This window comes from Martes martes, assembly GCF_963455335.1.
Source record: "Martes martes genome assembly, chromosome: 11".
In the NCBI taxonomy this organism is placed as follows: domain Eukaryota; kingdom Metazoa; phylum Chordata; class Mammalia; order Carnivora; family Mustelidae; genus Martes; species Martes martes.
The window spans coordinates 22187422-22199976 of NC_137899.1; the positions used below are offsets into that span (position 1 = coordinate 22187422).

The following is a 12555-nucleotide window of genomic DNA, read 5'->3' on the forward strand; positions in this document are numbered from 1 at the left end:
ACTCTGCTTGATGCCATGAGCAGGATCTGTGGGTAGCACTGTTGATAAATTCCTGTAGTGCCTTGGTTAAACAGCAGCAGGAGATGTCCTTACCTCTTCTGTGACTGTTCTTAAGATTCCTTGTGTGCTAGACAGTATTGTCAACCATGGAGTGTCCATTGCTAGTAGTGGTTGTGGTGCACACTGTTAGCTGATCTCAAGGAATTGGAGAATTAATTGGGAGAGTTACTGGAGTGTCCTTTTTCTCTACTTCTGTGGGTGGTTGGGCAGGTTGGTGTGGTTTGTTAGGGGGAGTCATAGTCTACCTTCTGGCAGCATGAATATTACTTACCCTTCTATGGGAAGAGGTTGAAAAATGGTCAGAAGAGACTTTTTTCCTATGGGTTTGGTAGTTAGGGTAGGAGAATATATGGAATACAGGTTTGAAATTCTGTCATATTTTCAAAATAAAAGGATAAGTGTTTAGTATTTTTTGTTGTTTTTATATTTGTATTAAAAAATTGCTTCTTTACCCCATCTTGTTTTAGTTGGTCTGCTTTTAGGTATATTATTATTATTATTATTTTTAATCCTCTGCTAGGTACATCATTCTTAGCTCATCTGTGGACTCCTGAGATACCTGGACTAAACTAGTAATTTCTTTTGTTCAACTTTCAGAGTCTTATTGAGAAAAGGAGTGGCTGTGCTTACGCTGTGATTATATAGGAACTAGTGCTCTTCTGGTTGTTGGAGAATCCAAGTCTGAAACATACCATAATGATACAAATTTCTTCTCTTTATGCATAATTCAATTACTTTAAATTTAGAGACTTTAATATTGGGAATAATATGCAATTAAGTAGTAAATAGCTTTTAATTAAGCTCTTAAGTGTTCCCCAAATACTAAGACCAGGAAAGAGTCCTGCAGTTGTTAAAAACGAAATACATTTCTTCCTGGTAGACAGAGCATGGACTTCGGAATCTGACCCAATGTCCAGCCCTGACCCTCTTACTTACTGTCTCTGAGACTTGTGCCCACTTCAGCAGTATAGAAATCACACTATCGGCTTTGTGGGGTGATTGTAAGAAATGACATAGACCTCGGTATTTCCTAAATACTTTGTGTTGTGAAATGTGACTTGGTGGTTTTTTTTTTTTGTTTGTTTCTTTCTTTCTTTGTTTTTGAAGAAATCATTTCATGAGCAAATATGTCTGGGATTTGCAGCTTGCTCTTTTCTCTTCGAGGTCCCACTGTGTGTTAAAAAATTGGGTTCTTTGAACCCCTTGGTCAGGAAATCTGCTTTGCTTTGCAGAACTTCGGATTTCCCAAAAGGACTTCTCCTCCCTTCCTCTTCCCACCCCCACCATGGAATGCCTGCACCATATTGTAGTTTCCTTTCCTTTCTTGGAACCTGGTTTTGAAAATAAAGTGCCTAGCACAGTGCCCCTAATTTGTACTTAGAAATTTGTAGGTCTTTTCCTCCTCCTTTCCAGTGTTACTTTTAATGGTTCAAAACTTATATTGTAAACTCAGAGCCCAGTTCAATTTTAGTTTAACCATTTTTTTCTTCCAATTTTATTGAGATGTATTTAATAATTCGGCACTGTATAAGCTTAATATGACTTGACATATGTATTTATTGTGAAATGATTACTACAGTGAGTTTAGTCACCACCTTTTCATCCATTTAATAATTTGCCATATTCTTAATTTATTATTTTTTAGCTCATATCTTTTACCCAGAATATTGTTAAAGACTTTGATATTAAGATCTAGAAATGTTGATATAGTGGGAGGAGAGTAAGAAACTCAGTATCTGGTCAGATTCCTGCTTCACTAATTCCATTGAGTAATAGTTTAAAAATTCATAAACATTCGTAGTGTTATTTGAAGTTTATTCCAAGCCCTCTGAAAGATACTGAGATATGTTAAAAGATGTGGCTTGAATACTTCTGCACCTGCTTTGAGCCTCTGAACACCAACTATCCAAGTCTTTCTTGAGTGATTTGTAAGAATTCTGTAGATTTAAAAAATTAGAGATAACAACATTGCAATAAAAAAGCAGATGTTAAAAGAATAAGAAGTAGGAAAGCCTTGTTTGTTTTAGTAAAAAATATTAAGATAGATAAAAAAGAATAAAAGTAATTTTATACCCAGAGATGTTTGTTGCCAACATCTTTTTTTTTAACCTTATTTTTAAAGATTTTATTTATTTATTTGACAGAGATTACAAGTAGGCAGAGAGGTAGGCAGAGAGAGAGGGGGAGGCAGGCTCCCTGCTGAGCAGAGAGCCCCATGCAGGGCTCCATCCCAGGACCCTGAGATCATGACCTGAGCTGAAGGCAGAGGCTTTAACCCACTGAGCCACCCAGGCACCCCTGTTGCTAACATCTTATCTTCCTAGATTTTTCCTTGTGTGTTTCACAAAAATGGTATCATATTCTACACGTTACTCTTTAGCCTGCTTATTTTACTTCCAAATGCAAAGTAAAGGTCTTTTAATGCCAGACATCTATGAAAGCACCCTTACCTTTCTCAAGTATCTGCCTCAACAGGGTGTCCTCTCTCTCTCCAGCCTGTTTCTCAGCAGGGCTTTTGAGGTTGGAGGAAGTATGGGGAGAGGAGCAAGCTCTGTTGGAGGGTAAACTGCTGTACGTTATATGATTCCTATAAACTATAACTATTGCATACACCATAAACTATTGGTGTATGCAAAACGAGGTAAAGTACACATCCTTTATTTTGTTGAGTTATGTTCTACTGACCCAAAAAGATTTGTGTTGAATTTATTGCTTAAAAGAGAAGACGATGACTTGTGGAAAGGTGGCGAGCTGGTGTGTGCATATTATGTATACCTAGACCTAAATATAAACCCGAAATTATTGTTACGGAGTACTGAATGGCTTGTTGTCTTTCTGAGTTAAATCAGAATGAACAGAAAGCATAATAGGAAGGCAAAGGACATTTTTGTCTTGATGAAAGATATTTTTGAGAAAAATGTTTAATTATTAAACATACTTTGATCTGATTTTATTGTTTAGAGCTTTCTTAAATGATATCAAGATCTGACTGAAGGGGGTACCTGGTTGGCTCTGTCAACAGAGCATGTAAGTCTTGATCTCGGGGTCTTGAGTTCAAGCCCTAGGTTGGATATAAAGATTATTTAAAAATAAATAAAATCTTGAAGAAAAACTGACACAAAGGAAGAGATTTTATTACTATTTCTTTGAAATTAAAAAAATTTTTTTTTATAAAAGGTGGCTACCATCCAGTGAAAATTGGAGACCTCTTCAATGGCCGATACCATGTCATTAGGAAGCTAGGATGGGGACACTTCTCCACCGTCTGGCTGTGCTGGGATATGCAGTAAGTGTACTTTGTCATTTGTGGATTTGATTTCTGGTCTAGTTCAACCTTTATCATCAGGTATGGCTGAGGAGCACACCTACTTCTGTTGTGGTATGTATAGTACTTAGCAGAGGCCTGCCTCACCCAGCTAGACACCACCCTGCATGCTCTTGCCCCCTGTAAGAAGTTCACTTTTGTGTTATCTTAATATATTAACTTTTTCTGCTTTTATATCTGAAGCTTATTCATTGAAATAGCATTATGTCAGACATATTGTTCTTGTGGTAATTCATCCGCATCAGAAAAATATTCACATGTAAAATAATAATGTATAGGCCTTTAAAACCTGTGGTTTCTGACTTTTTTGTAAAAAAGTCATGACCCCATAGTTTGAAACTGAGCTCCTACCCAGCACACACACACAGATGGTGTGTATGTGTGTGTAATAAAACACAGGTATTATAAAATAAGAATTACCCTTAATCCGTATGATGAACTCTGACATTTTTCTAGTCCACCTTACTTTTATTAGGTAAAAACAAACAAAGGAAAAAAAATTGTTTTGATCCATTAGCCTATTGCTTAATTGTGGCCACACAGTTTGAAAAGTACTATTTTAAAGGGAAGGTTATTAGAAGTTTCTATTTATTGAATCGATTTTATTATAATGATAACTTCTGCTGATAATGTTAAATTTTTTTTTAAGGGGGAAAAGATTTGTTGCAATGAAAGTTGTAAAAAGTGCCCAGCATTATACAGAGACAGCCTTGGATGAAATAAAATTGCTCAAATGTGTAAGTATGGCAAAAATGTGAATAATGCAAGAAGAATTAATGACTTAAAATTTTACAGAGGGATTTTTATGTTCAAATACTGAATCTTTTATTTTTAAAAACATCACTTTTGCTAAAGTGTTTTTGGTTGGTTATAATGGAAACAACTTTCAGTCCTAAATGGTTCTGTTCTTGAATTCATTTTTCTTTCCATAGGTTCGAGAAAGTGATCCCACTGACCCAAATAAAGACATGGTAGTACAGTTAATCGATGACTTCAAGATTTCAGGCATGAATGGAATACGTATCCTTATTGACAGTTCCTTTTCTTCCTAATGACTTTTTACTTTTAAAATATGGAAATAGTATAAGCTTATTTAAACTTCTGTTTGCTGTATCAGTGTCCACATAAAGCCTCTAATATCATTGCAGATTGTTATAAAATGGTATGCCAAAAAAATTCCCCAACTGCCACCAGTCCATTTCGTGTCTGGTGTCATCTCTCTGAGGTTGTGTAACATCTGAAGCATCCTTACTGCACAGGTACTGGGCTCTTTACAGACAGCCCCTCTACCTTCACTACCAAGCTAGGGAGGGCCTTACATGTGTGTAAGGGGAGAGCAGAGAAAGATGGGTTATCGTCATCTTTACAGACTACAGGGAGCAAAAGATCAGTGTGTCAATAGCCAGGGTCGTCGTCTTACCATGTTTGGATCAGATCCATCATTTCAGTATTTGACCTGGTCAAACTCCAGAAGCCCAAGGACAAAGCCTTCCCCCACTTCAGATCCCAGAATGGCACCCTGTTTCTGTATCTCCTAAGCTTTAATCCTTGGGGAGCCACTTCCTTCATACCCTGTATGTCTGAGGAAGGTTCTGTATTTCCTCTAGAGATTGGACTAGAGGCTACTAGTGTAAGTACTAATGCCTGCTAATGTCACCTTGACCTTTGCCTCAAGATTATTTTTGCTAGTTGCTGAGTGCATTTTTCCCTACTTGAAGAAAAAAAGAAAAGAAAAGATTTATTTATGTTTTGAGAGAGTTTAAGAGTGAGGGGGGACGGAGAGAGAATTTCATGCAGGACTCCCCACTGAGCACGGAGCCCGATGTAGGGCTCCATCTCAAGACCCTGAGATCACGACCTCATCCAAAGTCAAGAGTCACACGCTCAGCCAACCGAGTCACTGAGGAGCCAGCCCCCCCACCCCACCTCCACAGACAGAAAGAGCCGGTCCTCTGACCAGTCTCCTGCTGAATCTGTTTGTTTATGGGCAGGCAGGGCGGCCCCTCTTCTTTGGATCAATTCTGTAAAGCGGCTTATTGGAATAGCTGACAGGATTTCTTTGGAGAAACTACCTGATATATAGGTAAATGGAGTGTTCGGAGTATATATATTCCAATGGCTGTTTTTACCATTAAATAAGATGCTAGGAAACCATTATAATCCAGGTTGTCAGTGCTTTGAAGAAGATTTAGGTCATAATTTAGAAATCTTGGCCTATGATTCTCTGTCTTTTACTAATGCTAATCCTTAGTTTGCCTTTTTTTATAATGATTCGGGAAATAGTAAGAAACTTCTGGCTTTAGATTACCTATGCATAAGTCTATAATGTTCTCCACTGTAGAAATGTTTTCTTTTTTTAATTTTCATTGAAAGTATTTAAAGCAGCAGTAATTGTGATGATGTGATTTGGTAGATCCAGATATTGTAGAAAATACTAAATCAACTAACCTGCTTTAATAGTCTATCTGTAGGCTTCCAGGGATGAACAATGTACTCTCAAGAAGTTTCAGAGCCATTTTGAATCTTCCTGTATGAATAACATGAATATGTTTGTATGATGGACTTGGGTGGGTCACAGTCCCGGAAAGTCTGCAGCGGACTAGATTTCTATTTGAAAAAAAAAGAAACAAGAGGAGTGCCTGGGTGGCTCAGTCGTTGGGCGCCTGCCTTCGGCTCGGGTCATGATCTCAGGGTTCTGGGATCGAGTCCCATATCAGGCTCCCTGCTTGGTGGGAAGCCTGCTTCTCCCTCTCCTACTCCCTCTGCTTGTGTTCCCTCTCTCGGTGTGTCTTTCTCTATCAAATAAATAAATAAAATCTTTAAAACAACAAGAAACACAACACCTCAGATTCCATAGATTTAATTCTTTTAAGTGGATCTTTTTAAAAATTTATTTTATTTATTTATTTGAGAGAATGGGAGAGGGAGAGAGAGAGCATGAAAGCAGGGAGGGTCAGAGGGAGAAGCAGACTCCCTTCTGAGCAGGGAGCTGGATGCTGGACTTGATCCTGGGACTCCAGGATCATAACCTGAGCCAAAGTCAGTCACTTAACCAGCTGAGCCACATAGGTGCCCCTGTAAGTGGGTCTTAAGTGCCATGTCTTATATTGTGATCCTATGTTATTGAAAACTGCCTAGAATATTCAAGTTGATCTGGTTCTGCAATGAAAGATACCATTGAAGGAAAAGATTAAGTATCTTCACTGTGTTTTTTAAATTTCTATTTTATAAAATGTTTCATGGATTGGAATTAGGTGTCCTCCTTGATTGCTTAAAGACAGAGTTTTTTGGGTTCCCCCCAGTTAGTTTTTATGAAGTTTCAGCCTTGCTTACTTTCATTACGACTGATGATCAGGGAGGGGGTGTTGAAATGAGCAAGAGTGCAGGGAGGTTTGGGTTTACATCATGGCCAGGCCACCTTGGGACTGTGTGATGCCAGAAAGCTCTTCCAGCTCCTGGGTTCACTGTGGCCACTTCTGTGTAGGGCTAGGCACATTGTTTGACGATCATACATTGAGAAACATAGAAGATGTAAGTACTTAGGAAATGTTAGATCTATTTATTTTGGTGAGAAACAGCACATAACCACTATTATTGATAGTAGTAACATTGCAATTTTTTTTTAATTATAAAGACTTTATCTATTTATTTGACAGAGAAATCACAAGTAGGCAGAGCAGCAGGCAGAGAGAGAGGGGGAAGCAGGCTCCCCGCTGAGCAGAGAACCTGATGTGGGTCTCAATCCCAGGACCCTGAGATCATGACCTGAGTTTAAGGCAGAGGCTTAACCCACTGAGCCACCCAGGCACCCAGTAACATTGCATTTTAAAGTGGTTTTTGTTTTTGTTTTTGTTTTTTAAGAGAGAGAGTGCAGGTATGCACAAGCAGGGGGAGGGGCAGAACGGGATGGAGAGGAAGAGGAAAAATCCCAAGCAGTTTCCGTGCTGAGCATGGAGCCCCATGTGGGGCTCGATCTCACAACCCTGAGATCATGACCTGAACGCAACCAAGGGTCAGACACTTAACCGACTATGTCACCCAGGTGCCCATGATGTTGTATTTTATAAAGAAAAAATTGCCAAGTGCCACAAAATTGCTGCTTTGAGTAATTGCATCACTCCAGGAAATGTATCTGGATGATCCTTTACCATGTCCCAGATGTCTGCATGGTTTTCGAAGTACTCGGCCACCATCTCCTCAAGTGGATCATCAAATCCAACTACCAAGGCCTCCCAGTTCGTTGTGTGAAGAGTATCATTCGGCAGGTGAGGATGTGAGGGCAGTCCCCATCCTCTAGTTCCTAACTGGCTCGACTTTCAACAAAAGCTCCTGTTCTTAAATACACACACACACTCGTATAAATATAATCCCTGTTTCATAAATACATACGTGTATAGTACGGTGCATAAAATGTTGAACTTATTATGTCAACTTTATAGTTATTTAGTCATCTGCCATTCTGACCTGTACAGAGGGCAGTATGTAAATGTCAGGCATGCTCTTCTTTTGGTGTACTGACCTTTTTTTAAGGTAAGTGATATGGCGTACTAAGACATTGTTTTATCTAATATCATTACTGTGAAATGTCCCACTTAGTTCCTTAGAAAATAATTCAGAAGAAATAGATGATTTGTGTTCTTTTACTATTTCTATGTCTCTTTGGATGGAGGCTAAATGAAAGATAATATAAGGAATGTTGAGGTTATATATGGAGTATTATGTTAGATTTGTACTCTCTTCAGTTGCCTGGACAGAAGGAAACCTTTAGCTGGGGTCTGGTTCAGGGATGATGTTCCAGCAAAGATTGATAGAATGAAAGTCTACACATGTGGAAGATTTCCTAATTAGAAAATTTACCAGATTCAGTTTTCTGCATGGAATACATCAGTCTGTATTCCTCATTGCCCTTATAGCCTACATTAGGAAAGTTGTGGATACGACTTATTCTGAATTACCTGTTCTGGTATCATGGACAATTGCCATGGACAATTCTGCAGAGTAAGTGGTATATCAGGGGGTTTACTTGGTTTGCTCAAGAAAGGGGCTAGGTGATTTGGCGCCCATCCCTTGCCCGTTGAGGCCCAGAGCTTAAGCTAGTGCTTGGGGTTGGGGCGGCGGAGGTTTCTAGACCTAGGTTTCTGTGTTTTCTAGACCCAAACACAGGCCTCCATCTACAATTCTTACACAGGAAAAGAATCAGGGAATGATTCACAATTAAAGAATTGTGAATTCAAGTGCTGGGCGCCTACAAAAGAACCTTCCGCAGATGGTATTTGCATACATGCACAGGACTAGGTTTTTAAACCTATTTTATGAAGATTTTGGAGCTTAAATTGGTTTGTGAAAGCATCTTGGATTTTGCTTTTGAAATTGTATATAGGTAGCATTGTTTAGTCAGCCTGAATGTTGTCATCTATCTTTGTTTCTTTGCGTTGCAAATTGGCAGCTTGTCTTTTAGCATTATAGATGTCCTGTGAATGGAGAGGCCAGAGAGAGGCGCTTTGCCTTGGCTTATCCAGGGAAATCCTGTTCTGTGCACAATATTATGTTAGGTACACGCACATGCCCTTTGTGGACTTGTGGACAGCTCTGGATTAATAATACTGTCTGTTCCCTTCTAGATTTTAGATAGTAGCAATTTAACTTATTATTTTAACATGGCTAATAATCTCAAACCAAAAAATAATTTCCCTTTAACGATGGCAATTAACCTTTATTGGAATTTTTTGATCCCTAAATGACACTTTAGTATTTATAGCTATTAGTGGCAACTCTGAACTCTAGAAAGTCATCTTGTTAAAACTCTGAAAAAATGTCTTAATTACATCTTGATAAATCCTGAAAATATTAAGATTTACAGATTCTAACAAAAAGCAAATAATTTGAGAAACCCCAGCTCACGTCTATTTCACTTAGGTCTGTCATCCCTTGGAACCTGGTACTTTGAAAGCTGTCTATGGCTGCCTGAGGTCACTGACCACAGCACAGCTCACGCTGGGCACTGGAAGGACATGACTTTGCAGATTAGTGGCTGATACTTATTTTGTGTTCCTGAACGGGGAAACAAAATGTGGCCTTTCTCAGCAAGTGAAAGAGTCTGTAAATCTAAATATGAAATTCTTGGAGTTTAATGAAATTTTCATGGATCTTTGACAAATGAGCAAATGATTTTAATGAGTGTGTAATTCACATACACTGAGCTTTGCGGACTGAGAGCTCTTACAGCGTTTTATTGGTCTAGAAAACATTCAAAGTGAAATTTTCATTTTCTGTACTTAGTTATTATAGGCAATATTTAGAAGTTTTGCTTTTAGTGTGACCCCACCTTTAATTTTATGTAAGAAAGATGTCGATTCTGGAGTTCTTTCCCTAAACTTGTAACTTTCAAAGTAGTAAATTGTTATCTATCCAGTTAATAATCTATATCACCTGGAATTCCCTTCATTTCTTTAGATTCAACCTATGGATTCAATACTTTTGACTCCTAGGTAATAGCGGGACAATCCTTTATTAATAGACCTCACAGTTTCAGTGCTTCCCAGAACAGACAAGGTAGACCAGCTTTCTAATACTCTGTCACTATGTGGCCTCCCTTGTCTTCGAAGTCAGGTATGGCTGACCCCATTCCAGTCCCCCATCGTCTGTCACTTGGCATGCTTCACTGGTCACCTGGCCCTCCTTTCCTCCTGTGCTGTGCCTTTTACTCCTGATCTTTCCCTTTCCAGCACCACTGTCCTTAGTTCAGACCCTTAGCACCTCCAGCCAGTACCTTTTCATGGGCTTCTCTCGACTCTCCTAGAGGCCTGCGCATCCCTACTCCATTTCCCTGTGCCAGTTTTTATCTCCTTTCCATTGGCAATTACCTTCCAAAACAAAACTTTGCTTCACTCCAAAACCTTTAGTGGCTTTCCAGTGCATGTTGTCTGAAGCTTAACGTTTGCTTTCAGGAAGCTACATGTGGCAGGAGAACGAACTCAGGTTTTGGTGTCAAGATGTACCCTTTTCTAGCTTGGAACTTGAGCTAAGTTCCTTAACCTCCTTAAGCCACAAGTTCATCATGAATAAAATGGGAATAATAAAGTTACCTTCCTTGCACGATTATTGTTACATGTAAAGGGATGCTACTATTAATTATCACAGATTTTTATTCAGTGCTACTTAGTGTGTGCCAGGCAACATTGTAAGTACTTGGCAAATTTTAATCCGTTGACTCTTCACAGTAACTCTATGAAATAGGTATTTTTACCCTTCTGATTTTACAGAAGAGGAATGGAGGTGTGAAGAGTTTAAGTAACTTGCCCCCAGTCAGGAAGTGACTTAAAAAAGTAGTAAGCTATGGAATGGGCATTTGTACCCAGAGTGTTTGGCTATGGAGGTTTTACCTTTAGCATTTGCCAAGCAGCGTAGGGTACCTTTAGAATTGTACTTGGCCTAATGTCCAGTAAAAGTTAAATCACTATTCTTCCTATGAAACTATTTAAGGTTTTCTGCCATCTGGTATTAGCCCATATTTCCCCCTTGCAAATCCCGATTCAGCTTTTATCTCCTGGCAGGTAAATGTTTTCTCATTAAAAATCTTTTAAATAGGCAATGCATGTAAGTGTTCTAAATGGTTACGTCCTTCCGGCACCCAGTTTCTCACCCAGAGTCAACCAAGTTACCAGTCTCTTATGAATGTTCAAAGATGCCCAAGCATTTATAAATACATGTGGATTTACCTGAGTTTTTATTCATGAATTTTTACTAGTTTCATTTTGTACGTATTTTAGAGGAAGTACTCACCTGGCCATTTTTTAGCTGTGCATCTTTGATCATTTCTTGTCTTAGGCTGCCGAAAATACCACCCTTTCTTTTCTACCCATGCTTTGAAAGACTCAGCCTGTTTCCATGATGAAGGCTTCCCACACTGCCCTGGTTAGGAATGCTCTTTGTTGCCGCCTCAGTCTACCTGCACCTCCATTTGGGCCTTTCCCGATGATCACAGCATCTTACTTCATGGGCCCCAACCCCGTAGCCCCAGCCCTGTAGCCCTGGCACTACTCACATTTTGGACTGGACAGTTCTTTGTTGTAGGGATCTGTCTTGTAGGATCTTCACCAGCATCCCCTACCCTCAACCAACTAGATGCCTGTATCAGCCACCACACCCCAGCTGTGATGGTTTTAAAGGTCTCTCAACTTTGTTGGGTGTTCCTGAGGAGGCGGAATTCCCTCTTGGGAGAAAACCACTGGGATAGGGTAAGGTGCCCCTGCTAGGTGCCTTGCCAGTAGACCTCACTTCACATTATACCTTTGGCACGTACTGTTTTGTGACCCTTTTCTGATGATGTAGCCTCTGTGAGCCTGTTTTCTCCTTTGTAAAGCTGGGATGGTAATAGGTAATTTGTGGAGTTAACATGGAGGGACTGTGGATTAAGCATCTGGCGTGGTGACCAGCGTGAAGCAGCCAGTGTGTTCCCACCTGCATGCGGACTTCTGGAGTTACGAGTTCTCTGTGAATCCTGTGTCTCTTTGGAGCTTCCCTCGTGCCAGAGGTGGTCAAAGAATGTTTTTGATATGCTCTTTCCTTAAATGAAAGCAGTATACGTTCCTCTTTTTATTCTATAAAATGGCTCACTTTCTGTGATTTATGGGCTTGTAGACCAGCATTATCCCTAGTTCGTATTTAAAAAGTAATGACATAATTGAATCATCTGCCTTTTCAGGGTTTCCCATGCACTGTTGTCAGTCTGTTGGTCAGTTCTGAGCTGTCCTCGTGTAGTCCTGGTGGCTTGTGCTGGTGGGGAGAGGCCCGTGCTGGTGGTGTCTGGCAAGCTCTGTGCGGCCTCTCCCAGGCTGCTCTGGCTCCGGCGTGGAGGCTTGTGTTAGTCTGTTCACCCCCAGCTTTCCATGCTGCTTTTGAAATCGGCTATAGTGAGGTCTGGTTCCTGCCTTGCTCTTCTGCATCCAGAAGAGACAGGTGCTCATGTTGGCCGTGTTCACCGTGGAGCGTGGAAGGTGCGGCTTCTTTACATGCTGCTCTCCTCTCGGCCTGGCTTTGACTTGCTTGTATGTTGAAGGGGGTAACTGACATTTTACTTTTTAAAACCTTACGGTTTAGTTCATTACCCTTTATAGGAATGTGAAAGGAAGTGGCCTCTTGGTAAGGGCAAGGCCCTGATTTTGGTGACT

The 12555-nt window shown here is 39.9% G+C and overlaps 1 protein-coding gene across 5 annotated transcripts in view; it reads left to right on the top strand.

The window, feature by feature from the left end:
- Positions 1 to 12555, top strand: part of SRPK2 (SRSF protein kinase 2) — a gene marked incomplete at its 5' end in the record, with an annotated part of 240730 nt that overhangs the window by 193745 nt on the left and 34430 nt on the right. For all 5 annotated transcript variants that reach the window (XM_080817911.1, XM_080817912.1, XM_080817915.1 and 2 more), the window contains 4 exons: positions 3238 to 3346; positions 4035 to 4122; positions 4318 to 4405; positions 7544 to 7650. In XM_080817911.1, the coding sequence (XP_080674037.1) occupies positions 3238 to 3346; positions 4035 to 4122; positions 4318 to 4405; positions 7544 to 7650 (392 nt within the window). The remainder of the gene's footprint in view (positions 1 to 3237; positions 3347 to 4034; positions 4123 to 4317; positions 4406 to 7543; positions 7651 to 12555) is intronic.